Genomic DNA, 26,221 nt, shown 5'->3' on the forward strand with positions numbered 1-26,221 from the left:
TAATCACAGCGCCCGTGCTGGCAGCTAAAGCATCACAGGTCACCTTACACTAGGTGTCAACTGTGCGCGGGCTTTAATATTTAATGTCAGCCTTACATTACCTCCACTGCCCAGACCCTTCCACTCCCCACGCTCCATCTCACTCCCGAGCGTGAGATCACTCCGCAGCCCCCCCCCCCCCCCCCCCCCTCCCTTTCAGTGCGCCCCCTTTATTTGGATTCAGTTTCGGAAAGCGAGAGGATGGCAAACATGTAACGGAACAACTGACTGCAAGCAGCAGCGAAGCATCAAAGGACGTCGGCTTTTTTACGACGTGCGAACAGCTGTCAGCAGAATACACTCAATAAATTCATGAAATTCGAAACAGCACCAAGGCAGCCGACCGTCAAGTCCAGCACAGCGGATGCGCGTCGGATCCAGAACCAACAGACAGGATGAACTGAGGCATTACGCGCGAGAGGTTGCCACGGGCACGTTTGGGCTTGACCTCGGCGGAGATCGTTTCTTGGGACAAGCGGCTCGCACGGTGATGATGTATCAATGAAGAATGTCACTGCGACCGACTCTGTCCAAACAGGGTTGATGAAGCCCTCGGCGGTGTCATGCGTCTTGCCCCGCAGCCAAGCGCGCAACCCCTGCGGCTTCTAGTTCTGCTCCTCCTCGCGAAAGCGGTCCCCTCATCCCCGGTAATCTCCACTGGCTGCCCGGACAGGTGCGTGTGTGACGACCAACTTGTGGTCCAGTGCGCTGGGCAGCATCTGACCACCTTCCCGGTCAACCTTCCGCTGGCCACGCGGCAGCTCATCATCTCAAACAACCGTATCGCGGAGCTACCGCCTCTCGCGCTCAACTACCTCTCTGACCTGGTGTACCTGGACTGCAGCAACAACTCTCTGACGGAGATCTCAGAGTCCACTTTTGGGAATCTACGCAAGCTGGCCTACTTGGACCTCTCCTTCAACACTCTGACCCGGATCGAGGACAGGACGTTCGGCCCCTTGGCGAGCTTGGTGATGCTGAGGATGACGGACAATCCGGGGCTCTCCGAAATTCACCCGGACGCTTTTAGGGAGAACGCGGCCCTTCAGGTACTCGATGTGAGCCGAAACAACCTGACGGTCTTCAACATCACCTCCCTGATCGCGCTGCCCGCCCTGCGCTCAGTGGGGCTCAGCGGGAACCCGTGGAGCTGCGAATGCGACAACGAGGACCTGTCCTTGTGGGTCCATCTGGAGGGCTTCAAGTTCCAAGGTCTTGTCAGTTATCTACTCTATTTTTTCTATCAACAAAGAACATCACTTACATTTGCTTTGGTGAGAGGCCCCAGAGAGCCAGTCATACACAAACATTGTTACTCCATTTAATTGTTAGATAATTCTCAGTTACATAAACTGGCCTCCCGATGGAGGTTCTTTCAGTAACAGAACAGCATCCACTAATAAGATCAACAAAGTGCCCGCGCAGCACCTTTCATAAATCCAGCTGTGTTGTATGTCGATAAGCAACAACTTATATGAAGAAGCACTTTAGAAGTAAACAGACAAAGGGCTACTTTAATAGCTAAAAAATTATGGTGAATCTAGAGGCTAAGTCATTGTTTATAAGCTGGAATTACTTCTGTTTAATGTGCAGAATTTTTTTGCTATTATTTGAAATCACTGAATTGAAATCCCCACGTCTGCACAGTTTAACCACAAGGCACTGATTCAAAATCAGCTATTGAACCCCTTTTGTCCCATCTTCTGTGGAATATAGTTTGAAGGTCATTTGATTTCGTTTAATTTATCTGGGTCTTAGTCATATGCACATATACATTAGAGCTTCAGGGGCCCTGAAACTTTTGCCTTGTTGGTTGGTAATCGAGATTGGTGTCCTCCTACAAAGTGACAGTCCTTTAACTGTGATATTTTTTGTTTTTTCACACCTTACATAATTAAAATTCTTCGTATAAGACAGAAAAGATGTTCAAACATGATGGCAAAATGGCAGAAAAGCTCTTCCTTTTGACTCCCTCAAGGAAAGAATGACTCTGTGTCTTTCTGAATACATGCAGAGGCTTAACTACTGGATTTCCCTCACACCATGTCACTCCCTGTCATGTCTGCATCTCAATACACACACACACACACACACACACACACACACACACACACACACACACACACACACACACACACACACACACACACACATGCCATGTGGTATCCATGTACACCACAACTCTGCAATGTGCTGTTAGTTTGATGTAACTTCACTCCTCTCTCATCTTTCAGTGGGATGAGACGCAGGTGACAGCAGTGGAGCGTGGCAGCAATCAGACTATCAAATGACAAAGAGGGTGAAAGAAGATAGGCAGGGACCCACTTGATTTGTCTTCTGGCGACTTTACTCATAAATTCTGTTCTGCTCTCTGCAGTGATGAAGGAAACAAGGCGTTTCTTTTTTGTTTTGTTTTTTAAATCTGAGAATGACTAATCAATCTGCTATCAGGCTCCTGCGTTGCAGGCGTGATAAATGGATCATGGCTCCACCATCAAATATTGATCCCCTTTGTTTTGTTGCTGTCAAGCTGATAAATGTGTCCGGTATTCCATCATCGTTCTTACTTTGAGTTATTATGCTCGTGGATATTGGTGTGGATGTGTCACTATGCAAAAGGGCAGCTGCTATTTATAGTGTGATTTACTGAGCAAGAAGCCAGCCATAATTCTAACACCACAGCTATAATACAACTGCCACGCTCACTAAAAAGGCATCCCCTGCTCTTTTCCCTCTCACACACACGCACACATACACACACACTATAGTTCATCATGCTCCCTGTGAAGCTCAGACTGAGTCCAAAAGGAGTCCTGCAAGAGCTGTCCCATTTTCCTGCCTCTCGTTGCCTTTTGTCTAGCTTAATTTGGAGTTGAGTCTCTTCCAGTGACAGCTGCCAGCGAGGGAGAAGGCGGACACATGGATACAAACATTCTCTACATCTACACGCAGCCTTTGGTAAACACTATAGAAACTCACACATACACACCCTCACAGGCGCAGATTTTACACACTGACTGATTTGTGCACTGAGACGTTTAAACACAGACAAAGCATACTTGTGTAGCTGGGGGGTGGGAAGGGGGTTTCTGGGGGGTGGGGGGGGGGGGGCATAGAAAAACATTTTAGAGACGGTTGTTTTTCAGCTGCAAGCTCCGGCTCCCAAGCCTGTTATCGCTTGCCTGGGTCTCACCTGGCTCATGCAACATGGCTCGCCTTGTCTCCTCGGTTTAGGAAATGCATCGAGACCAAGCGAGAGACAGGGAGAGAGGGAGCGAAAGAAATAAAGCCTCAGGAAGGAACCAACAGATTCTCCTCTGTCTCGCCTTCCTGGCTAGATTAGCACTCTCTCAGCTGTTATATAAGGAAAGCGTCTAGAAATAGAGCAGTGTGGATGGGGGAAGGAGAGAGGGAAAGCCCTGTCCTTTGATGTCAGTCCCTGTAGGGGTATAGGGGGTGAAGCCATAAGGGTTTCCTTCCTAGCTGTCAGGCCTCCCCTCACACACACACCTGCATATGCAAACACACACACGCGGACATGTGCATCCACAACCATTTGCAGATTCAGATTGGAAACTTAAATCTCATGCAGACACATGCATGTACAGTGCATTAAGTGGGAATGCACACTGTACGTATTTGTGTCTGCATGGAGGGCTGTCGGAATTTGAGCAGCATATTGTGTGAACAGTGAGCAGCAGCAGAAGCTTCTGAGAGGATCAGAGCAGACTTTGAATTTTCCCTGCTATTAAGCTTAGAGGAGCAGAGCCTCCTCGTGTTCTTCATCTGCATGCTCATTTTTTAATCTTTGAGACACATAAGAGCTTCTCTGAGCATAAAAGCAGAGATTTCAGCGCACAGTGAATAATATATTAGGGGAAGCTTACATTTCAGTGAGATGGAATTGTCGAGTAGTTTGATTGAAAGCGACGGTATGATCCCTGTCACCCTCTGTCAAATCACACCTCCCACCAACCTGAGCCTGTTTTTATATGTGTTGCCAGTGAGCAAGCGGAATAGGTTTAAACAGCTAAAAGTAATTGAGTGTGAACATTTGAAAACAATTAGGTAAAATATTAACTAAACAGTTGATATAAAAATGAAAGAAAAGCGATTAACAAATAGGTGAATTAGTCTAAAAGACTGAATGTGCAGGTTAAATGCAGAAAGAAGTAAACAAATTCAGCTGAACTATAACAATAAGCAAGTAAAAATGCTGTTGACTTGGAGTTGACTTGGAGCAATTAAGGGTGCAACAATAACGGCTAAACACCTGCATTTAATGGCCTTGTTGATTCATGTGAGGTCATCAGTGAATATGGACGTGGCCGATCTTCATTAATCACAAACACATAAAGAACTGAAAGAAAACAGTACAGTTATCTGTTATAATAACAACTTTCTTTCTTCTTTGTTTTTGGCAGAAATTGGGAATTAAAGAAAACCAAACTGGTTATTAGCCAAACTGTTACTTCAAACATCAGGATTGGCATCAGCCCAATATTTCAAAATCGTATGTGTCTCTTAAAGTAGTTTCATAAAAAGCCAATACTTGGAAAAGGAAGTGTAGATGATTTAAATTCTAGGGGTTTTTTTCATGTCAAGACATAATAAAAATGATTTGGTCCTTAGCAGGTATTAAAATTTGGGAAACATAACCTCAGATTAGGATGTGACATATTACACAATGTCATTATTTGTTTAACAAAAATTAAGCTAAAATGCAGAATGCAGCTAGGTGCCGATAATGAAATGCACTTAATTGCAATGCACTGATCATCAGTTCTTAAAGAAGCGATTGCTGCTGCAGCCAGCAGTCTGGGAAGGTTTGTGCAGCCATGTCTAAACCATTCGAAGTCCGTCATTCTACAGCGGGAAAAATTACTCACAAGTGGAAAACATTCAAGACAGTTGTTCCCAGGAGTGGAAGTCGCAGCATATTTACCTGAAGTTCAAACTGTGCAATGTTTACAGAACCTGTAAAAAAAACAGGAGCTAGATCTCGGACTCTGAAGGCCTCAACTAGCATGTTCAATGTTAAAGTTCATGACAGTACAATTTGACAAACAGTTTGGAAAGGTTGCCAGGAGAAAGTTTATTATCTCTACAAAGAACATGTCAGGACAGCTTAGGTTAAAAAGCTGCATCCGAACAAACTACAAGACTTCTGCAACAATGGCGATATCTGGCGATAATTCACAGTGCCACATTTGGACCAAAACAGCACATCAGCACAAAAGCTGTAAAGCCCGGTGGTGGAGGGGTGATGACCAGGGCAACCTTCAGTCACTGCGTCGACCATGAACTCGTCTGTATACCAAAATATTGTAAAGTTAAATGTGATGGTCATGGATTGGCTCAGACAAACTTTACTTATGTCTAATATTCCTGTATAAGTGTAAACATACCATAAATGTAAGCTGTACTTATTTCCTACTTTTCTATTAAAACAGAAATAAATGAGGGACTTTTTCACAGTACTGTATATAAAATGTTTTGACGGTCATTATTATTATTATTATTGTTTATTGTCATCTAAAATTGTCAGCTGAAATAACACAGAATACAGTAAAATGTTCATAAAGTCAAAGCTTACCTTGCTGAAAGACCAATGATCTCTGCTACAATGATCTGAATTTGCACACAATGACCACCTAATGGATCTTCACCCAAACTGTGCTTAAGGTCAAGGGCAAGATCACATTCATCATTCTCAGTCTATTTGAATTCTTATCAATTTGTCCAATACAGCAAACTATTGGCAGCTGGGTGACCAACTACATACGACATAAAGCTACAAAATTATAGGGTAATACATGAGTAAACGTTTTCATTGTCATTTTTCATAGTAAAAAAAAAGATTTATGAATGTTTTGTTATTTATCAGCGGTTTGTGCGACGAGATCACTCTGTTCAATATTAATGAGATGTTTATGTAAGTGTTGTGCAGTAAGTTTACAGTTATTCTCTGATGGTCATGTCTCGGTTTTCCTCTGTTTGTTAGGGTTGTGTGAATGTTACAATTCCATGGCATGCAAAAAGAGTCAGGGTATTTTAAGCATGCTGGTATGAAAATGGGGCTACAGGAAACTGTTCCCTGTGCAGAAACTTCCAAGTCTTTTCATCTCTCCCAGTGGGAATTTCTCCTAGCACAAAAGCTCTGAAAAAACAGAAGCCAATTAAAAACAGTGGCCGCGTGGAGATGCCACACTCTACTGTGTTGCACTTTTTTGCTCACAATAACAAAAGACTCAACCAGCTTTCAGGATTGTTATCTTAAAAAAAAGGCCTCTCTGGTGAGCTGCTGCAGGGCTCAACACCTATAATGTGGTGTGTTTAATTTTCATTCAGAGGGCTTTAAAATTATAGTTCATGCAGTTTTCCGAAAGCGAATGAACTCAATATTTTGTTAGAATATGTGGATTTCAGCAAGGTCTCAGTACTGTAGTGAAGTCATATCCAGTCCCTGATGATGAGAACCCTTATTATCTGTGGTTTCAAGCAGACACAAAGGCTCAAGTCACTCACTAATCCTGTGCAGGGAAAAGGAATTTGAATATTTCATCCATGATTTTTTCTTTTTTGTTAACATAATGCTGCATCAACAGCAGACTGTGAAGCGCAGGAAGCTCTTAAAGCTTTTGTAGTTTTCTGAAAGAAACAGCAACATTATTATGATGCAATTTGATGCCTTTTGGTTATTTATTTATTTAGAAGTATGAATGTGAATGAGTTTTGGATATCCTCGTCTCAGGATGCTGCCATTTACAAATGTTGAGGAAAACAAGTACAAACATGCTTGAATTATTCAAAAGGCTGCTCTCTTTAATGCCATATGTATGATATCGTACTTTGCATTATGTTACAACTCTCACAGCAAAGGATCTCATAGATCATATGCTAATTAGATGCAAAGGTTTTACACACATCTGCTGTACATAAGTAAAAGTACTGGATGAAGAACGTGTGAGAGAGAAAGAGCTCTGTGACAGACTGGCGACCTGTCCTGGGGGGAACCCGCCTCTCACCCTGTGGCAGCTGGGATAAGGTCCAGCCTCCCTGCGACTCTGATAAAGATAATTGGAAGAGATCGGAGGGATGAATGATATAGTACAGTGGAGGGGATAACAGGAGTTATATGTGTCCTGTCACATTTTCTACTATTTTGTACGTTTTTGCTTTTATTATTTGGTGAAGTTTTTTTTTCTGAACTTGTACGATCTGTTAGAAAGTTGAACCACTGATTTATTGATCATTTTTACCTGGTTTTTTTTTTTGTTTGTTTATTTGTTGATGGTTCAAGCTATTACGATAAAAGTTGTGAGGTGTTTGTTTACAGTCAGCGAGGATAAGTCGCCTGGAAGTAAAACAGAAGGAGACCGTGTGATGCTGAGGCTGAGGAGCTTGAACAGCTCTGCTGTAATTAGTCCTATATAGAAATCTTGATTTTAAAGCAGCTTTAACCCTCTGACACCAAGTGTCTCATATTTAATACATGTGTTTTCCAGACATCTATGTCATCAGTGTGGTTTGTTTAAGATGAACTGTGAGCAATAAATTGCACAAAAAATGCCAGATGTATCAAAAGCGATACAAATTGAAACTTATATTATACTATTATACTTTTTAAAATTTGTTAGAAGGTGTAATAAATTCTCCAGTTTAAAACAAACAAACAAAAAAAATTAATGGTTCAGGCTTTAGAGAGTTAACCACCTTATGATGTATTAATAAAAAGTTAAATTAATAATCATAAAGAAAACAATATTTTTATAGAAAAAGATCTGATGAACTTTCACTTGCCTTGTGTCTTAAAAATGTCACTTAACAGTAACAACATCGCTCGAGCGGTGCCACTCTAGGACAGCTGTGAACTGTCTGTGGTGCGTTTCTTTGATATTATGAAAGAAAGAAGAAAAAAAAGGATTGAGTTCTAACAATAGAAAAATGCTGATATGTTACTTTGTCCCATGATTAATCCTCACCGTTCCTCCTTGGTGTACTTTTGTGTGACAGATGAGGGCCAGACGGTGTGCGGTTCACCTGCTGATACTCAGGGCCGTCGACTGGGGGAGGTGGGCATCCAGCTACGGACGTTATGTCATCAAACACTCGGCTCCTGGGACTACCTTTTCTTTGTTGTCATCGGCTTTGTCATCTTCGCTGCTGGCACCGTGTCGGCCTGGGTGATGGGTGTCATCATGGTGCTCTATGAGCGCTACATCAAGAAGAAAGACGAGCAGCTCGAGATGGACGACGAGGAAGAAAGCATTGAGACAGGCCGTGCTGCGAGCACCAGGAGTGGCCATGACAATGGGAATTTAAAAACTTCACATACTGTTTAAAACAAAAATCCCACCCCTCTCGCCATGGATTCCCACAGTGCCTCCTTTCAACTTCCACGACTGTCTGAGAAGTCTCATGAAACTGGGTCCGTTTATCAGGCTCAGATCTGTTAATGAATGGAACAAGGAATGTGTTTCTATCATTTTTAGTGGGCTTCCAGGTGTTGTTACACACACTGTAGTCGCCATAGTGGAGGTCTCCAGTCCTTGGGTAATACATAGACTATGTATGCAAATATATGACCACATATTTTGTTACTTTATGTGCAAAGTTAGCATTAAAAAAACTCAAAAACAACATATCTCAGAAAAACTCTGAATATGTTTTCACAGAGATATTTCTGACTGATCTTCACATCAGTTTAAAATCAGCTTTTCGAAATTTTAAAGTTTAAAAGTAAAAAAAAAAAGTCAAGACAAGGCAAAGATAGAATCTTAAGCTAAAAGTAACCTACCCCCAGGTTACCTGTGAACTGCGACCTGCACTATAGTAACACCAGTTGAAATAAAGACGGAAAACGTGGCTTACAGTTTGTGCTTTGCTGATGATATTGTTAACACTGAGTAGGAAAAGTGTGTTTTTGTGACTGTAGTTGTAGTTTTTTTTCTCCAGATCAGTTTGTCTTTTTTATTGGTACATTTTTCACTGAATATTCCTCTAAGATGCTTTATTATGGTTATTTTATGGATGTACTGAGGAAAGCTGGATACCAGAACTAAAGATGTTGACGGCTTGTTTGACAGAAACAGAGCTCTAACTGGATTTGTAGCTCAGTGAAGGAGCACAAAAGTATTTTCCTCCAAAAAAGACCTTCACCTACTGTCTACAGCTATTGGCCCATAGCTGTTTCACTGCACTGATATCATAAAAATAAAACTCATTGATAACGTTTATAGGAAAAAATATGTTTTGGGCACAGAAGATCTTGACCACTGTGAAAAATGAACAACACAGACTTTTTTTTTTTATTAAAAGACAGACATTTGCTGATGTTGAAACCAGATGTGACAAGAAAGTGGTGGATCTGAGTGAGAAATGGAGGGACACTGCACACTCATACAGTAATGATTTATCAACCATAAGCCATCTCTAAAGGGGATCATGGTTTACAAACTAAACATCATGCTATATTCAGTAAGAATTGAAACTAGCATCTGAGACCATATAGCTATTATTTTTAAAAAACAAAAACAAACTCTTAATGAAGTCAAAGACAGCGGGAGTTGAAGGGCGGTTTTTGCCATAAATTATTAAACTGCTGAACTCCTGTTTGGAAACCGTGTAGTCGCCCCCTGCTGGCCACGAGAAAGAATCAGGTTTAAGGCACTTTCACATTAGCTTCACCTTTTAGGAACAGAAGCTACATCCATCTTTGAGCAGCAATGCTGAATACATTCAGAGGTTTAAACTTATAAGGAAATTATAGCAAAATAATCCCACTTAAGACATTTAAGAGCTAAACAAATGTGTGTGGATAAGTTTAGACATCTAAGTCGGACAATTATATCTAAGCCATAGTCAAAATATCCATGCATCCATGCATCCAGCTGTCATAGGGTGAGAGGTTGGACTGGCACAGAGAGACAGACAATGGCTCACATTCGCACCTACAGCTAGATTAGTTCTAAATCTATGAGGTAAAACCAACCATCAAAGAAAAAATGTTGCTGTTTGCGTTCCATTGTCTTAATACCAAGCTAGGCTAACCATGTACTGGCTTTATATTTAGTGGATGGATACAAATATGCCTCTCACTCAAAGAAAAAAGAATTAATCTTGTGTTACCATCATTTTTTACATGTCTGGTTTACAGCATTCGCTAAAAAATCCAATAGAAGGAAACTAGAAATGTTTGCCAAATCTTCTGTAGTAACTATAGACCCAGTTCAAATATACAAAACATTTTCCTAGTATTATAAAATGCACAAACACTATTTGGTTAAACCATACAGCCATCTTATATAGAATTGTTTTGTTTACACTGACAGTTTTCTCAAGGACCTCCATGATGGCACTAACCAAAGCAATACAATTGTGACACAGCTCGAGCTCCTCTGTGTAACATTATAAATGTCTTGTTGTCGCTCCACCCACAGGTATGACAGGAAGGAGAGGAGGAACTCCTTTTAAGGAGTGCATTTATCCCCGTGTATGTGACAGAGTGTACGATGTAGCTTTATGTGTGACTCTGCACAGTGAGAGTGTCAGTCCGTGCACTGCTGGGGCATGATTTTGTACTGTAATCCATCTTTCCCTTAATCATTAGCCCAGAAACAAACTGCTGTGGCCGTATTTGTGTTAAGGTTCTACAGTTGTTGTGAAGTGGAGAGAGCCCACAAATGCCAGCTGCTGAGATCTGTTTTGGCAGTGGGCCCTGCTGGATGGCGAGCAAACAGGACAATGTGATAAGTGATTTCTACTCTGTTGGGTTGGAGTGCAGTGTCCTATCTACTTCTGCATGCACTGTTAATGCACCAAAAAGCCTTACAAGGTGTGTATACGTTCATTAAAGAATGAAATAGGATTTCCTGTAACATACGAAAACATCCTATTTGTGATCATTTCAAAATGCTTAAAAAAAACAATTCTTTGTATTTTTTTGGTGACTGAGTTACTGTGCAAAGACAAACATTATTTATGCCCAAAATAGCAAACATGAACACTTGCTGTGCTTCAGGTTTCCATGTCACAAACCTTCCATGCTTTTAATACTTATCTGGAATTGCTCTCCATTGACCCTGACTTTAGTATCAACTTGCTTCAACCGAGACATCAGTCTGCCTTTTGTATGTGTACTGTTCCTGTCTCAGAATTATTCATTTGATTAAAGAAAAAAAAAAGCTATGACAGACATGCGAAGGATTAGATCAGATACTTTTTTCCTGTGTTTGAAGTCAAATGTTTAGATGTATCCAAGTATAACATATCGCAGAATTGAAAGCAAAGCAGAAAAGAAATACTTTACTGAAGACATTTTGAGACACACACACATTAAATCAAATTAACGAGAGCCAAAATATATTTAGCTATACAATACTTTGTTTCCATGGCTTTGGGTTTAATTTGCTATTCTGATAATGTCAAGGTCGACTGAATGTGGCAGGATTTGTGTGCCGAAACATGTGAAGGTTTTTTGAACTGCAACTGCACAAACTGATGCCTTTCTGTAATGTGATCTACATCTAATAGTGAGAAACCTTTCTTCACACATTTACTGGCACTTCCAGTCACATATTCTTGTGAATTGTCCAAAAAGAAAAAAAAAGGTAGGGTTTTATATTTTATGTGATGAAATGAATGCACAATAATAGCATATTATAAACACAGTATTTATGGATGTGTCAGAGGTGGTGTCACAGGTATTTTATTTTTGGTCACCACAGGCCTTTCACGCGGCAAACACATGGCAGCGTTTGATGTACAAAGGTTTTCTTGTTGCATCCTTAAGAGCTTTTAAAAGAAGAAAGCAAATATAAACCACAAACATAAGACAGTCAGAAAATAATTCAAATTTTTTGTTGCTTGTTTTCTCTTGAGAGAGAGAGAGAGAGAGATGATTGGAATTAATGCTGACTCATAACAGTATATATAATTATGCATGTACCGATGTTTTGATTGGTACATGCATAATTATATATACTGTTACTTCAGCAGTATGCTGAGATGCCTTCAGTCCTGTGCTCCTGATTGCTTCTATGGCTTTGGGTGGAATATTTGCATGGGTTCTGTCAGTAATGCATTGCTTAATGTGCAGGTCTATTCAGGTCTCCATACTAAACTCTCATGTATACACATACATACATAAACTCGATCATTTTGACTGTGAGCCTGTGTTAGTTTCTGCTGCAGCTTACTGATTAGGCCATGCGATGCCACAGGCAAGGGTGAGGGTGCAGACTGGAAATAGGATAGCTGATTGCCCCAATTCATGTCAGCACAGTGACACACATGAAATGACAAGGAAAACCCACGTCTCCCTCTCTGTTCGTTTACACAAGGTGAAGGTTTGCAAAGCTTGGTTTTGAGTAATAACAGCTTCCTGTTGCATAGCACGTGAATGAGCTGAATTTCAATATTTAAGTGGATGAAGTAAAATGGAACATTTTGCACTTGTTACACCCCCGTGCTTCACGGTCAACCCATACTTAGGCACACGTATGCTTAAACACACAGAGACAGAAGCCTTGGTTCTGCCTCTAATTTCCCCTTGGGGTAGAAAGACTCTTATTAACACTGATTCTGACAGCGAGTACAATAGTATTGTTTCGCATCACAAACAAAATTGATATAATTTGCTTTCTTTCTGATGGTAAAATAAAGTAGAAAGCTTTCTCTTGTCTATCTGATGAAAAGCCAGCAGGTTATTAACATAGCATAAAAATAGGGGAAGACAACTAGCTTAGCTCTTGGAAGGAAACTAAGCTGGCATAACACAAAGGTAAAAATTTAAGTGGGTTTAAAAAGTGCTAGATGAGTTGATTAGTTAACTTTGAAGACCAGCAGTTTTTTAGTGTATGATGGTTACACACCAACTACAACTGCAGCTACATAGCACCAGAACAGGTGTTCAAAGGGCAGAGTGGTAATGCAAGAGAAGCGATTCTTTCTATTCACAGAACCATAAAAGGATTTAAAAGCTGCCATTTTTTATTTTATATAGGACTGCAGTGCTCCTTTAAACAAAAACGTAACATTCATTTGGCAGGTTGGGTTAGGGTCGCTGTTTCCTTCTGGTTCCACGTTAATCTAAGTTCAGCAGCAACTGGCTACAGCATCACATTAACATACAAACCTGAGGGGCAACAATCATTTGATCTGACCATTGGCAAGTTAGCAAGTAGTAAGAGCACATTTCCCAAGATGTTGAACTGTGGCTTTGAAATAATAGCAGTACTTAAGGCAGCTGTGGTGCTTGCGAATGGATGTTTGTTTTCATTTTCATATCCCATCATTCAAAAGCCAAGCTGAGGCAGTGGTCAGGATGTGCTCCAGGACAGAGATGCGCCCAACTGGATATGGTCACATTACAGCTGTGACTGCGAGCCAGTTCAGTAAATAGACAAGGAAATGCACACAGCTACTGGACGCAGAAGCTCCTGCAGCCCTGCTTCCTGCTCATATTTTTGCACCATTGTGTGCACCCACTGAGCTGGAGGCAAACGGGCCAATGTAAAAATGCCTGCAGATGGGAGATGTGACATGAAGTAAGACTGGCTCTAACCGACCGTAATAGCCCTCTGACACATCTACTTACAAACATGTTCACTTACACACAGTCATGCACACACACACATCAAATTGGAAAATAATCCTTTAGTCATGGAATAGTGGAATGACTTAAACTGAACTTGGAGATGAGGGGGATATTTCCATGGAAGGGTGGAAATCTGGTGTCAGTGTTACAGCTGTTATGTGAGAATTTCATCATTAATCAGACCCAAATTAATGTTAGCTGAGACAAATCTGCGATACATGCTGTACGCCTGTAAAGAAAATACTTTAACGTATACTGAAATGCATTTCTTTTGCATGCATTTGTGAACACACGAAGGCTAAGGAGGGTTCTTGTTTTATACTCCGAGTTACTTTCTGACCACAGAAGGATCAGGATCTGCAAACACTGGTTTTCCACCAGTTTTGCTTCCCTCATTTCCTCCATTGTGATCTCAGTACATTCTCAAAGCAAATTATTTGTGTCGTGGGATTTGTTGCAAAATAACATTACTGTTTGATTTGATTTCTGTCACATGCAGTATATAGTATATATTTTATTGCAGTATATATTCTATTGGACTCAATATTGACAACTTCTACTTATCCCTTCCTTGGAAAGAGGCTATTGATTGATTGCCTTCACTTGGCAAAGAGGAGGATGGTCCTGCTGCTGTTACACACTGTATTTCCACACAGGCTCAGGGGCCTGCCAACTCTGTATCCTTCCCCAGCAATAAAAGGTCATTGGAGAGGAGATGGTGTGTCCTTTTGTGCGTCACAGTTCTGCCTGGAGAAGTGTTTTTTTCTTCTTTTTTTTGTTTCGCCTTCTTAGACGTCTCCTCTCCTCCTCTTCTTTTCTTGAAACGTGTTTTCTTCCGCTCTTGCTCTGTGGGTATGTAGAAGGCTAGCCGGTGTCTAATTAGCTTCCAAGTCAAAAACCTGTAAAGCCAATAGGCACATATGCACTGCAGAGACCGTCGCACACAAGTTAATAGGCACACAGACATTCGCAGCTGGAGATGTGTTGCATTTTACATTAGTGTATTCTGGGCACCCAGGCCAGTGCACAGTTGTTTTAATCCAACGGAGCTGGCTGCACAAATGAGATAACGAGATGCTTACTCACACTAAGCTCCAACTCAAAAGCAGCACAATGGTATTTCAGACTGAGACAGGCACTTTGCAAACTGGTCTGTGGTATTTTTTGCACATACAACTGGCATGAAAGGGACTTTAATTTTCATTTGACTGGCTCTGTTCCTCTTATCTCTTAAATGTCACTTTATCCCTCCCTTGCTGTATTTGTCTCTTAAATATTTTGGCCATATGGCCAGAAATATCTGCACCTGCCATTTTCCCTATTGACGTGCCTATTTCTAGCTTTTTGCCAATCTCCACCCTTCTCTCTTTCTCTGAACAGAATACTTTCTTGCTGTCTGATAAATACCAACAATGAGTTAAGCTTAGCTTAATACAAAAAAGCTTCATATCTAATTCATATGCTGTACATTAACTGCTTCTAGCACTGATAGTCTTGCAAATTTTTGCTTTAATACTTCAATTTTTGGAGCAAATGAAATAATGTAGTGACCTTCAGGATTGCTTGCACTGTATGTGTGTGCATTTTCACATCAAAAAACACCTCTTGGACATCTTTGCACAATACAGCTGCATTCAGCTTTTATGCTCCTTATATCTGGAACAAACTCCCAGAAAGCCTCAGATCAGCTGAAACACTCAGTTTATTTAAATCCAGGTTGAAGACTCACCTGTTCTCAGCTGCATTTGAATAAAGCACCAAATCCACACTTTTAAGCTTAAATTTCAAAACTTACATTTAACTACTGATTTTATCTACTGTTCTGATTTTATCTGTTTTGATTTTATATACTGTTTTGTTTGTTTGTTAATTAGTTTGTTTGTTTGCTTGTTTTAATCAATTTTAAATCATGCTTTTTATTTGTTTTTGTTTCTAATGTCTCTGTAAAGCACTTTGAATCACCTTGTTGTTGAATTGTGCTATACAAATAAACTTGCCTTGCCTTGCCTTACACTCAAGGATAGGAGTCCAGGCACATTATGAGGCTGGAGGTGAAAGCAACTGAGAGACACAGGGAAGGAGTTTCAGGGATCAAGTGAGGGTCAAGGTTGGCATGCCCAAAAGGTACTGTGTCCCTGTACTTTCACAGTAAACAGTTAATAGTCTTCAAGTTGAATCAGTATTAGCTCCATAACTTTGAAACCTGAATGAAGAATCTTGGGCTCGAATCTTCGGAGACACCTGGGTCAATTTTGAAACTCCAGAATTTCTGTATTTCAACACTTGACATCTAGCAAACACTATAGTCTACCATCAGTGATATATCACATACACTAATTTTGCCTGACAGAATCACGTCCATTTTTAATTCAGTCAGCCCAGTGAATACAGTCATTCAATTGTGGATTTGACTTCTGTTAATTTCTTTTTAAAAGAATCATGAACCCCTTTCCGTCTTTACTTCTTACAAATAGTAAAGATAATCAGTCACTTTAGGAAGCTCTCTTTATAAATAATCCTCTTACTGACTTCTTGTTAATTAACCAAATTAGACTTTCGTTGGCCCTTTCTCAGCTTTTTTTCTTCTTCTTTTTTACAAACCATTTCCATGTTTTCCCCCTTGCTTTTGTCCGTTTGATATCCTTCTGTCTGCTTCTTCCTCGTGTCACTTAAATATTGATAGGTTCCTCGAGCAACAGAAAGAAACTTTAGACCTGTAACAGTGCACAGCGCTGTTGTCCTTTGGCTCGGTTCTCTCCAGTCACTTTAACTCATCACACGCCGTCTTTTCCTGTGTGGAAGTGGAGTTCTACGCTATCGAGTAACAGCACAACTGTAATAAAAACCCTCGAAGGAAGTGCTGTTTTTCCACCCTTCTCATGACTTGAACTTCACACCTCTCTGGCTGTTAGCACTTAAACTTTTAACACAGGGCTGCCACTGTGAGTTTAAAGTTTAGAAGGCGAGTCTGTGTTAAATGCTGCCTCTGGATCAGATCTGGTTCCCGTTTTCAAGCGTACAGAATAACCCACCACTTCCAAGGAAATGAGAAACCTGGCTGAATCACAACATGCAACATTATTTTAGTTTTTAATAAATACTTTTAAATGCCTGCTGGGATTTTCTTTTTTAAACAGGTGAATCGAAGCAAATTGACACTTAAAAAGTTGAGCAGCCTGGTAATAGTCAAATATTCACGTGAGCTTTTTAAATTCACTTCTCAAAAGGAATTATTAATAGAACAATTTATAATAGACACTCTCGATGCCTACAAGCAGTTCTGTCTTCCGGCTGTATTACATAAAACATAATGAATTCAGAGAGCCAGAGAGCGACAGTGTGCGAGAGAACAGAAAAATAAGAAGAGGAGAGAAAAACAGATAAACAGCAGGTTAAGCCTGCTGGTACCTAGCCACTTATCACACGATGACCTGGAATCTGTACATTTAGTGCCTAAATAATTTACACAAATACACATTAAGGGCAAAACAGTCCAAAAAATACAGTACTAAAGCACCCCCTAGTGACAGGTTTTGAAATTAAAACCTTAAGTCAATCCATTTTTAGCTGCAGTTCATTTTATTAAGCTTCTATGCTGTTCAGCCCATTATCAATGTAGACTAAAAACAGTGCACATGTCAAAGTAGAACATTCGCTCTGTAAACAGCAACTCTGGTTTCAAAGTAAGTAAACAGTTTAAAAAATAGATAACACAAATAACTTTTTACATCAAGCAAATACACTGTCCATATGAAATAAATATTATGCATTACGTGGTTTATTCTATTAAATATGTTTCCAGATGATTAGTATTAAGTGTCTGCACCTTGATACTGCCTCTGCTTTCTCTGCAACTATATATCTAGCGTATTTCAGATATAGCTCAAAGATAGCAAATCAAGTAAAATTCTTTTTTTAACACTTCTGTCAAGAGCGTTGAGGTGCCGTCTGATTGTTGAACGCTCCCGCATGAATCTGATGTTGCTCAACCATGCTCAAGACGCTGTCTGATAGTCCTTTAATGTCACTGTGTGTGCTGGGATGTGCAGCCAAAGCTTTCAGAAGTTCAGTCAGGCCTTCCTTCTCCAGCATGCTGCTGTAGTGTGAAGCTGGATGGATTGAGGAGAGGAGAAGCGATAAAAAGATGAAAGAGGGATAGAGCTCAAGACTATTAATAAACCAAACGGCCTATAAAATATGATCATATTTTTGCATGAATAAAACAATTGTTTCAGATCAACCCATCACGCCGATAGTGTAACCGCCCTTGGATCCCCACAGCTGTGTTTGTGTGTGTGTCTTACTGTTTTGAGTGCAGACCAGATGTATGGCCCAGACTGCCCACAGCTGCACGCCTGCGGGCTGACAAGTTTGAAGCAGAGGGCAAAAAGGATGGAACGACCTGAAACATGGACATCAAATAACCCAGTTTTTGTTTGTCCCAGATGCAATCCAGCTGAGTATGTGAGCTAAGGTGATGCAGAAAATGATTCTCAATCACATTTAGGACGTTTTCTTGTGATGTCTGAGCTTTCTGTAGCAATTGTGGTAGAATTCTAGTGGAAAGACAAGTTTTATAACACATAATTACCAGGTCATCTTTTAAGACTTCAGCTATCAAATTGTGCCCTGGCTGGAAAATTCATACAGCTACAGCAGAAGGGTTATTATCACTAAGAAAATTTAATGAATGCCAAATGGGGAAAAGTCATTTTATCTAAAACGCTGAAACAGTGGCGTTGGTATAGCTGCACCATTGAGAAAACAATGCATGAATTATATTAAAGTTGCAAAATCCAAAAGTATCAGAGATTGTCAGTAGATGCAGCTGTGCTGTCATATGAGAAGCCTATATGATATCCTTCCTGAGTAAATATACCTATAGGCATGGTTTAAAAGATCCTACATGACCTCCTTCTCAAGCTACTGTGTTCACTAAACTTGACCTCTGACCTTGAAGTCTTACCTTAATCATGAGGTCAAGGCTGCTGATATTCAAAGCTATCAGAGAACCTTTTCTCGAGTTATCATCACTGCTGCCCACCTGGTTAACCCAGTTAATGCCCCAAGTGTTTCAGGCTGAGAGGTAAAAACTGTTAAAAGGAACTGTCCATGGTGTTTAAGATCAGGCTTGTATTCCACTGATTAAACTGGTGAAAACTGTGCAAATTTTGTGTGATCTAAAGAGAATGTAACATGTGTAACCTAATTAATGGGGAAACTGTTTAAATAAAGTGTTATTCAGCATGTAGCTCATGTCTGATGTCAAACTGAGACTAGTTTTATTCTCTCTTTACATATTTCTGTTCTGTCTTTGCTATTCTCTCACCTGTAAGACACCATCTCCCTCTCAAGATGGGTCCACGTCATGATGGAATCGTGCTGCCGAGACAGAAAGGCATATTCACAAAATGTGGTAGATCTTACATGAAGAGCAGCATTCAAAACACACACACACACACACACCAGCTGCTTCAGTACGGTGCTGCGCAACTCATTTTCCAGGGTCCAGGCATCTGGTCTGGAAGCAAGGTGCGCCAGTATCCCCCCTGCAAAGTAGCGAACCCCCACATCCACCTGAGAGTCCTGCAAGAGGCTGAGAATGTGCTCCAAAATGTCCTCCTCCATCAGATCAGCCTGCAACTCCTCCACCTCAGCAATGTTGTTCTGCAATTCAGGGAGACCAATTATAGCAGTGACTGCAAAAACATAATATAAAAGGCAAGCATAACACAGGAACTGTTTTGTGTATGATTACGGCTGCCTACAGATGACTTCATTTAAAAGTATATACACTACCCACCAGAAGGCCAAGAACTTTCTGCTGAATAGAAGGTTCAGTGTAGTAGGACTGCAAAGCAAAAGGGAACAGCATGAGAGGAAACATACACTCTTATGTTAACGTCTCTCTTTGTGACGTTCATTTTTAATCAGTGTGTCTATTGCTTTATTTTCTGGTCTCCTTTACCTCCAGAACCTCCTCGTACAGCTCCAAGCCCCGGCACTCAATGAAATTGCGCGCTGCTACTGGCATTTCATCCGTCAGGTTCCACAGAGCACTCAGGGCAAACTTCAGAGTGGAGTCGACAACTCCAACCATGGCTTTCTGCTGCACAATAGCCAGCAGCTGCTGTTAACAGAGACAACAAGAAGAGGAAATATGGCACCGTGGAAAAGCACAGAGGGGGAGAGAAAATGGGAGATTACTTTTTTTGTAGAATAAATAAATATATAGGAGAAATATTGTACACATAGCAGGAACATACTAATGTGTAGCTTTAGACATAGAGCAAAAGAGGATAATTAAGTGTGGAGAGCAAGACGAAGTGACTGAGAAGCAGAGAAAGAGCAAATTGAGGCGTAGGCGTGCATTAAGCGATGGAATGACAAGGGCATCGAGTAGAGACGTGTATGCATTAAGTAACTGTAAATGGACAGGTGAGAAAGACGGCGAGGGAAAGAGAAACACAGGGAGAGAATTAGAAATAAACCCGTGCTAAGCTGGTACCCTGAGAGCCTTAATGTACCTTCATTATAAAGATATCCTTGCTGAATTGTGCCATCTCCTCTGTGGACAACTGCACATAAAAACAAATGGATGAGTGCTTCTTTTAAGGGTGTTTTATCCATTCTTCTAAATGTCAGTCTAAAACAAGAGGGTACTTTTATCCCACAAGAAAATTGTCCACATTTAACTGGACTAAATGAAAGCATAAAGCCGCTCGCTGAAATAAGTGTCAAAGGGTTAGCTCTCAACAGGTAGGATTAAAAGGTGCCACCACTATTTTCCAGCAGCAGACTAATGCACAGCGAGCGAGAAAAGTCTTGACCTTGGCCACCAGAATGGAGATGACAGCCACAGCCATCCTCTGCAGGGTCGGATCCTCGTGGCTGCTCAGCCAGTTAATCACCAGCATTGCCGCTAAATACCTGAAGCACGATAGCAGCGTGGATATAAGGAACACAGTATTACAAAAATACACCAGTGATGCACAGCGAAACCTTGTGAAAAGTTCACTGCTTTGGTTTAACATCTGGAAGAACTATTTCTTTTGGCAGTTGCATTTCAGAAAAAAAAAAAAAAAACCCACACAACTCAGCTGGATTCCAATCTTATGGAAAAACACTACACTGCCACTCTATGCGTGCACTGATTATTTTGGCTACTGCCAGACCAATGGACTCAAAGATCATATTACGACTGACGGAAAGTAAACTAACTTGTCAAAAGGAACCTCCTGGAGGATGTAGTCACTGCAGAGGGCCAGCAGACAGTTCTTTTGCACCTGGAGAGACGGTAACACTTCATGAATTGAAGTATGGGGTATTATAGAGCAACTACAACTACAGTCAGGATTAGGTCTTAATTCTGTCAGGAATTAAGTTGGATTCTGGTGAATAGCAACTCAGCTAGAACAAAACCATTGAGTGCCACCTTTTGCTGGTATACAAATACATGATATTATGATTCTAAAATCTGATGGTGGCTTTCACAAAGGATGGGGCATGCACTGAAATCCATCCATTACCTGAAATAATGGTTTTTCAGTGCATCCATTATCTTCAATAGCTTGCACCACGCAACAGCACTTTGCTGCTGCGCAAAGCAAATGCACAGCTCAGGAGCATTTGCGGGTTCAGCATCTTTCAACTTTGACCCATGCTTGCTGGGAAGCACACATTGCTAGTGGAAAGGAGGCTATGACCTGGCAGCAGGTAGGGAAGGCAAAATGAGGAAAAGTTGATATCATAAGTCTGAAATTTTGGCGTGCACACACATACACACACTCTCACCAGAAGATTAATACAAAAACCTTTTGTGGAAAACAAGTTTCCATCCCAGTAGAGACGCCAAGTTTTTAAACTCCTAAAACACCTAATATTAGTAGTGAACCCAAAGGCGAGTAGAGTACATGCCACATCCTGAGTGAAAGCCTTTGAGGCACTGAGCATACTCCTGACCTGCTGGTGGTTGGGGAAATTCTTCATGGTGTTTAACAGTTGGGTGACAGTAGAGCTGAGCAAGCTGATGGGCATGGCCTGTGCCAAGTCCTGAGTGGTCAGGTTGAACACACACGCTGTGGCGACCAGGTGGATGTGCAAGGAGGTGGGGTGCCTCTGCATACCACTCACCACCAGCTATAGGACAACAAAATATCCATTATATTAGTGGTGCCCAACATTTTTTATCTGAAATATACTCAGAGCACTGTCACTGTCTTTTATAAAAAAAAATAAATAAAAAAAAAGCACCAATGTTCATTTGCACTTATTTTAAACTGAACGATAAACCCTTTCAGCTTATTTCTCAGCTGTAATCAGCTAATTGTTTTAACCATCATCACTATAAGTTCACAATGTCAACCATTCACTACTACTCTGAGTTCGACTCATTGTAACAACTATTCATTTCACTTGACACTTAGTGACCAATAACTTTACGTTACTTTAATCCATACTTTCACATTGCAATTTAAACTTTCAATTCATAATCTTAACTACAGTTTACCTGTTACTTTTTTCAAAACTATTTATTAATTTTTATTCATAACTTTAGCTAGCTCTAAAATTATAAATAAATAGCTAATAAGACTAGCTAACACAAGCGGCTAATCATAGCTAGCTACACACTATGCTACGAATATAACTGCTAGCCATATTTAAATACTTCATAACTTTGCATTAAGAATTTCATGTAGCCAATTGATTTTACTCAACCACATTAGCCTATAGTTTAACTGTAACACTTCACCAAACTATTATACAGATATTTACTAAAACTTTTAGCTAGCTCCTACATTCCAACTCTTTATCGCTTTGGTTTAGCAAAAAAATTAAAATAGCTTACATACATTTAGCTAATTTTTATATTAATGATATAATTTTGTACCCAATTCTTTGATTCAATTTTTGTTTTTTTTAGGTCAGTGTTAGCAGTTGTGCTAATCTTGCTATACTTAAGGATCTTGCAGAAGTACTCTCTGTGGTACTGTATCTCATTTGGGAATCATTTTGTAGATCATTATTACACAAGCATGTGTTTTCGAAAAAGTAATGAAAGCAATATCCAATCCGCATGTTCTTTTGTTCAATTCTCAGCTCTATTCAACCAATTCATCTATACAGTTGGACTGTACTATTTAACATCAAAGCTGTAATTTAAACTGCCTCACCACCTCTTCTCTTCAATATCCACAATTCACAGGACATTAAAGCTGTAAATTAGGAAAGTGGTTTAAAACACCAAAGAACCAAAGATTTTTGAGAAAAAAAAAGATTCTTTATATTACTTTTTTCTTTATTTCAATAAATCATGTTTTAGTACTTTGAGATATGGTGTGAATGTTTGCATTGGTCTCTGCATATGCTGTTTCTCTTGGCAAGGTCTTAGTTAAAAAAAGGAAATGCTAGTTTCAGTGACAGTACTGTTTTTTAAAAAGAAATTAATGAACAAGGGAAAAGATCTCATACAATGGAGAACAAAGGGAGATACTACAGTAAAATCTTACTTATGGTAAGTTTTTGCTTCTCCTAAACTGAACAAAATAGCCAACTGATTTTCTGTTACCACCCAATCAAACAAATCATTCCACAGGTTTACTAAAGACATGTCGGGAAGCAATGCAGACCACAACACCTTCAGCACATCTGGCTGTGGTTTGTCAGTGTCAGTGGTTAGACTGTAGAGATGGACAAGGGCCTCTCGTATGAAACACTCGCGGTCTCTGTACCTTCTGAGTGCCTCACACACCTGGTTCTCATCAGCCTCTCCTGTTACCTGGACACACATTCAGCAGCATTACAGAGAGAGGAAATGCAGTGGGAAAATTCAGAAAGAGTACAAACAGAGCCTCAAGTCAAAAATAAATGAGAAGCTTGTGCAGTAATCAGGCTTGTATTTCTACCATTGCTTTCCCTGGGTAGTAAAAGATTCTTACTTTTAGGCTTTTCTGTGTAGAAAAGAAGTCACAGGAGCTAACCCCAGTGGCTAGCAGGCCCAAAAAGACCAGTCCACTTCTGGATTCCACAAAGCTTCTGATTGCAGCTTCACTGATTCTCTTCCGACCAGAGATATCTAAAGAAACTAGTGATGGGAGGACCTGGGGACTCCCCTCCAGAAGCTGCCGCACTGTCTCATCTCCATCTCTTCCATCGCTGTCATCTACAGAGAAGTGGTCCTCTGAAAAGTCCAGATGCTTGAGAGCATGAAGCTGGCTAAAGACAAAGAGCAGCTGGGCAGGGGACATATCCAGGTGCCGCTGCCTGTGGGCAATAAGGGATCTCAGGGTGTTTTTGCACTCAAGAAGTGCAGTGAGCTTAGAGATAGCACTGCAAGAAATATCCAGCGTCTCCAGGTGAGGGAGATTGCAGATATCCTCAAGGGCAGCATCATTTAGGTCTGTGTTGGCAAGGTTTAACATTCTAAGGCCCCGCAAGGAGCTGAAGCCAACATGGATCCCACCATTTGCCTCTAAAGACTCCCAGTCCAGACGTAAACCGCTGAGGGACAACCTCTGCAGGCTGGATCTGCATTCTGGGTTGGAGGCCAAGCCTGAGACAATGTCAGCCCCAGTAAGACCACCAGAGACCCAGGAGGCATCTAGTTCCAGGAGCCGGTGAGGGCAAAGAGCCAGGCGGAAAGCTTCTGCAGACAGTGGGCAGCTCTGAATGGAGGCTCGGCGCAGACGGAGTTCTTTGCAGCTTCGGAAAATCCCAACAGTTGTGTCATTCAGTATCTCTTATGGGAAGAAACAAACATAGGGATATTGTAGGAAAAAGAAGCATCGGTTAAGTCATATTTATGTTTGTGGAATATACCTTTCCTACTCTTGCAATATGACAAACTGAAACCTCTGTTTACTGCGAACTAATAAATCATTTCACCTTCAATTCTTTGGAATAATTTTTCTTTCCTTCAGTTTGCCAAACAACTGCGACCACTCAGTAGCGGTAGAAAATTGATGTTTGCAGAGCTGTTTTATTTTCTGACCTACCTTTAGCTGCCATGTGATTCAGAAGCTGGTCAGCAGTCTCCTGCGGGAAGACCGGGGCCCAGATGAGGCTCATGGAGCCGTCTGCTCGCATGCTGCACAGAGAGCTCAAGCTCTGGCACACCTGAGCCAAGCAGAGGTCACAAAGCGTCGGGGGGCCCTCCGCATCCTGCAAGAACATCACCATGTATCACAATAATCACACACACACACTACAGAAGAAGTATATGCTCATATGCTCACTCGACTCAAATTAGAGGGAAAACTTTACATAATATTCCATGTGATCTGGCCAAAATACAACAGCGCAAGTTTTATTATATGTGATAATTCTGTGATGTAAATGTCATATTAAGAGGTTTCAGTTTATTCTAATTGCATTTAAGCCTACATAGACCCTCCAGTTGTCTGTGTGGTCTTCCTCAGGCCTCAGCGGATCTACAGAGACACGGATCTCTAACCTTAGTCTAATTTTATCCGCCACAGATGAGTCTCCGCTCACGAGCAAAGCCTGTTTAAATCGCCTCGACCCCACCGCTTTCTGGAGGGCAAAGTGGACAATAACAACTGTTGCTTCTACGGCTCTACACAACAGCCGAGTGCTTGTCACAGAGTCGATGTGCACGAAAATAAAACCCTGGCGACATTACATGAAAGGGAATGGGGTCAAACTCACCATGCTTGAAAGTGAGAAGTCCGTAGGAAAAATGAAAAAAGTAACAGCAACACTTCGTTCACCTGCTTTTTAAACCATGTTACTCTGATTATTTATTCATTTCCTTCCCCTTAAACGAATGACAGCTAATCAACCGCTCCTCTGTTTAGATTAAAGTCGCTACAGTTTTTCGCCAGACGTCAAACCACAAGTGTCAACTGTCAATGTCCAGCTTGTGATTGGTCAAGCCGCATGACGTCACCGAGGGCTTGGCGCAGTGTCTGTGATTGTAGGGGATTAAACGCTGTATCAATTACAAGCTTAGAGAAGTGTCTTTGGAGGTATTGCATAGATTCTAAATAGTGAGACTTGGATGGTGACTTTAAGTGTTACGATTACTGTGGACTGGGTCTTAAAAAATACAAAAAATAAATATATTTTTCCCTCTCCCTTTGATTTCATCCCATAGGTATTCTCCAACTTTCCACTAGACCAGTATTTCCCCCTTACCTTCTTTCGGTCTTGGGGCAACCCAAAGTGCCTCTCATGTTTCTTGCTGGATAGGAATATGAACATGTAAATAATATAAAATAGCTATCTATTACTTTTTGGCCTCCCACATTTACATAGCCAGAAAGCATATGCTTACACACAAACACATAAACCAGTTACTAATTCTGATAAAAAATATGGATATTTTTGTGGAGTCTGTCAGTTCTTTTACTCCGCAGATTAAGAAATATATTCTTTTAGTTTATCTGGGATTTTTGTTATTGTGTTTTTGTTTTTATCTGCTTTCATGCATCTTCATATCTTCATTCAGAATAAACTGGTACAATTATGGTATTTGCGAAGGTGAAACTGGGTGGTAGTAGAGTAGTTCGGCCACAAGGAGGGGCTCACAGAGAGGGGTGGATTTGATCTTTTTTACCACAA

The 26,221-nt window shown here is 40.8% G+C and overlaps 2 protein-coding genes across 4 annotated transcripts; one reads left to right on the plus strand and one right to left on the minus strand.

The window, feature by feature from the left end:
- The first annotated feature begins 238 nt into the window (after positions 1 to 238).
- LOC147308822 (leucine-rich repeat-containing protein 52-like) lies at positions 239 to 18,176 on the plus strand. The gene is made up of 2 exons (XM_086272348.1): positions 239 to 1,251; positions 8,056 to 18,176. Exons 1-2 carry the CDS (start codon positions 603 to 605, stop codon positions 8,382 to 8,384), a joined length of 978 nt encoding a protein of 325 aa, XP_086128474.1. The 5' UTR covers positions 239 to 602; the 3' UTR covers positions 8,385 to 18,176.
- LOC147308823 (protein zyg-11 homolog) lies at positions 17,200 to 25,519 on the minus strand. Of its 3 annotated transcripts, none has more exons than XM_086272340.1 (14): positions 25,307 to 25,519; positions 24,634 to 24,799; positions 23,578 to 24,377; positions 23,277 to 23,417; positions 21,602 to 21,778; positions 20,861 to 20,925; positions 20,470 to 20,569; positions 20,167 to 20,217; positions 19,608 to 19,766; positions 19,443 to 19,490; positions 19,106 to 19,306; positions 18,969 to 19,021; positions 17,944 to 18,041; positions 17,200 to 17,748 (listed from the first exon to the last, which is right to left on the minus strand). In XM_086272340.1, exons 1-14 carry the CDS (start codon positions 25,307 to 25,309, stop codon positions 17,567 to 17,569), a joined length of 2,244 nt encoding a protein of 747 aa, XP_086128466.1. In that variant the 5' UTR covers positions 25,310 to 25,519; the 3' UTR covers positions 17,200 to 17,566. The 3 variants fall into 3 exon arrangements, with proteins under 3 accessions (XP_086128466.1, XP_086128465.1, XP_086128467.1); XM_086272339.1 differs by having other exon boundaries at positions 19,608 to 19,769; positions 25,307 to 25,518; XM_086272341.1 differs by having other exon boundaries at positions 19,217 to 19,306; positions 19,608 to 19,769; positions 25,307 to 25,517.
- Positions 25,520 to 26,221: the final 702 nt, after the last annotated feature.

Source organism: Aulonocara sp. 'chitande type north' Nkhata Bay, linkage group LG18, assembly GCF_057382095.1.
Source record: "Aulonocara sp. 'chitande type north' Nkhata Bay isolate Kocher_YH1m ecotype deep benthic linkage group LG18, A_spYH_male_GT1.1, whole genome shotgun sequence".
Lineage (NCBI taxonomy): Eukaryota > Metazoa > Chordata > Actinopteri > Cichliformes > Cichlidae > Aulonocara > Aulonocara sp. 'chitande type north' Nkhata Bay.

Excerpts from the sequence above, each read along its gene's own strand:
- LOC147308822 (XM_086272348.1), top strand. The coding sequence starts at position 603 with ATGCGTCTTGCCCCGCAGCCAAGCGCGCAACCCCTGCGGCTTCTAGTT. Across the intron at positions 1,252-8,055 it reads GGAGGGCTTCAAGTTCCAAG|ATGAGGGCCAGACGGTGTGC; the intron begins GTCTTGTCAGTT and ends TTTGTGTGACAG.
- LOC147308823 (XM_086272339.1), bottom strand. Across the intron at positions 23,418-23,577 it reads CTACACAGAAAAGCCTAAAA|GTAACAGGAGAGGCTGATGA; the intron begins GTAAGAATCTTT and ends ATGTGTGTCCAG. Across the intron at positions 19,022-19,105 it reads GCACCGTACTGAAGCAGCTG|CACGATTCCATCATGACGTG; the intron begins GTGTGTGTGTGT and ends CTGTCTCGGCAG.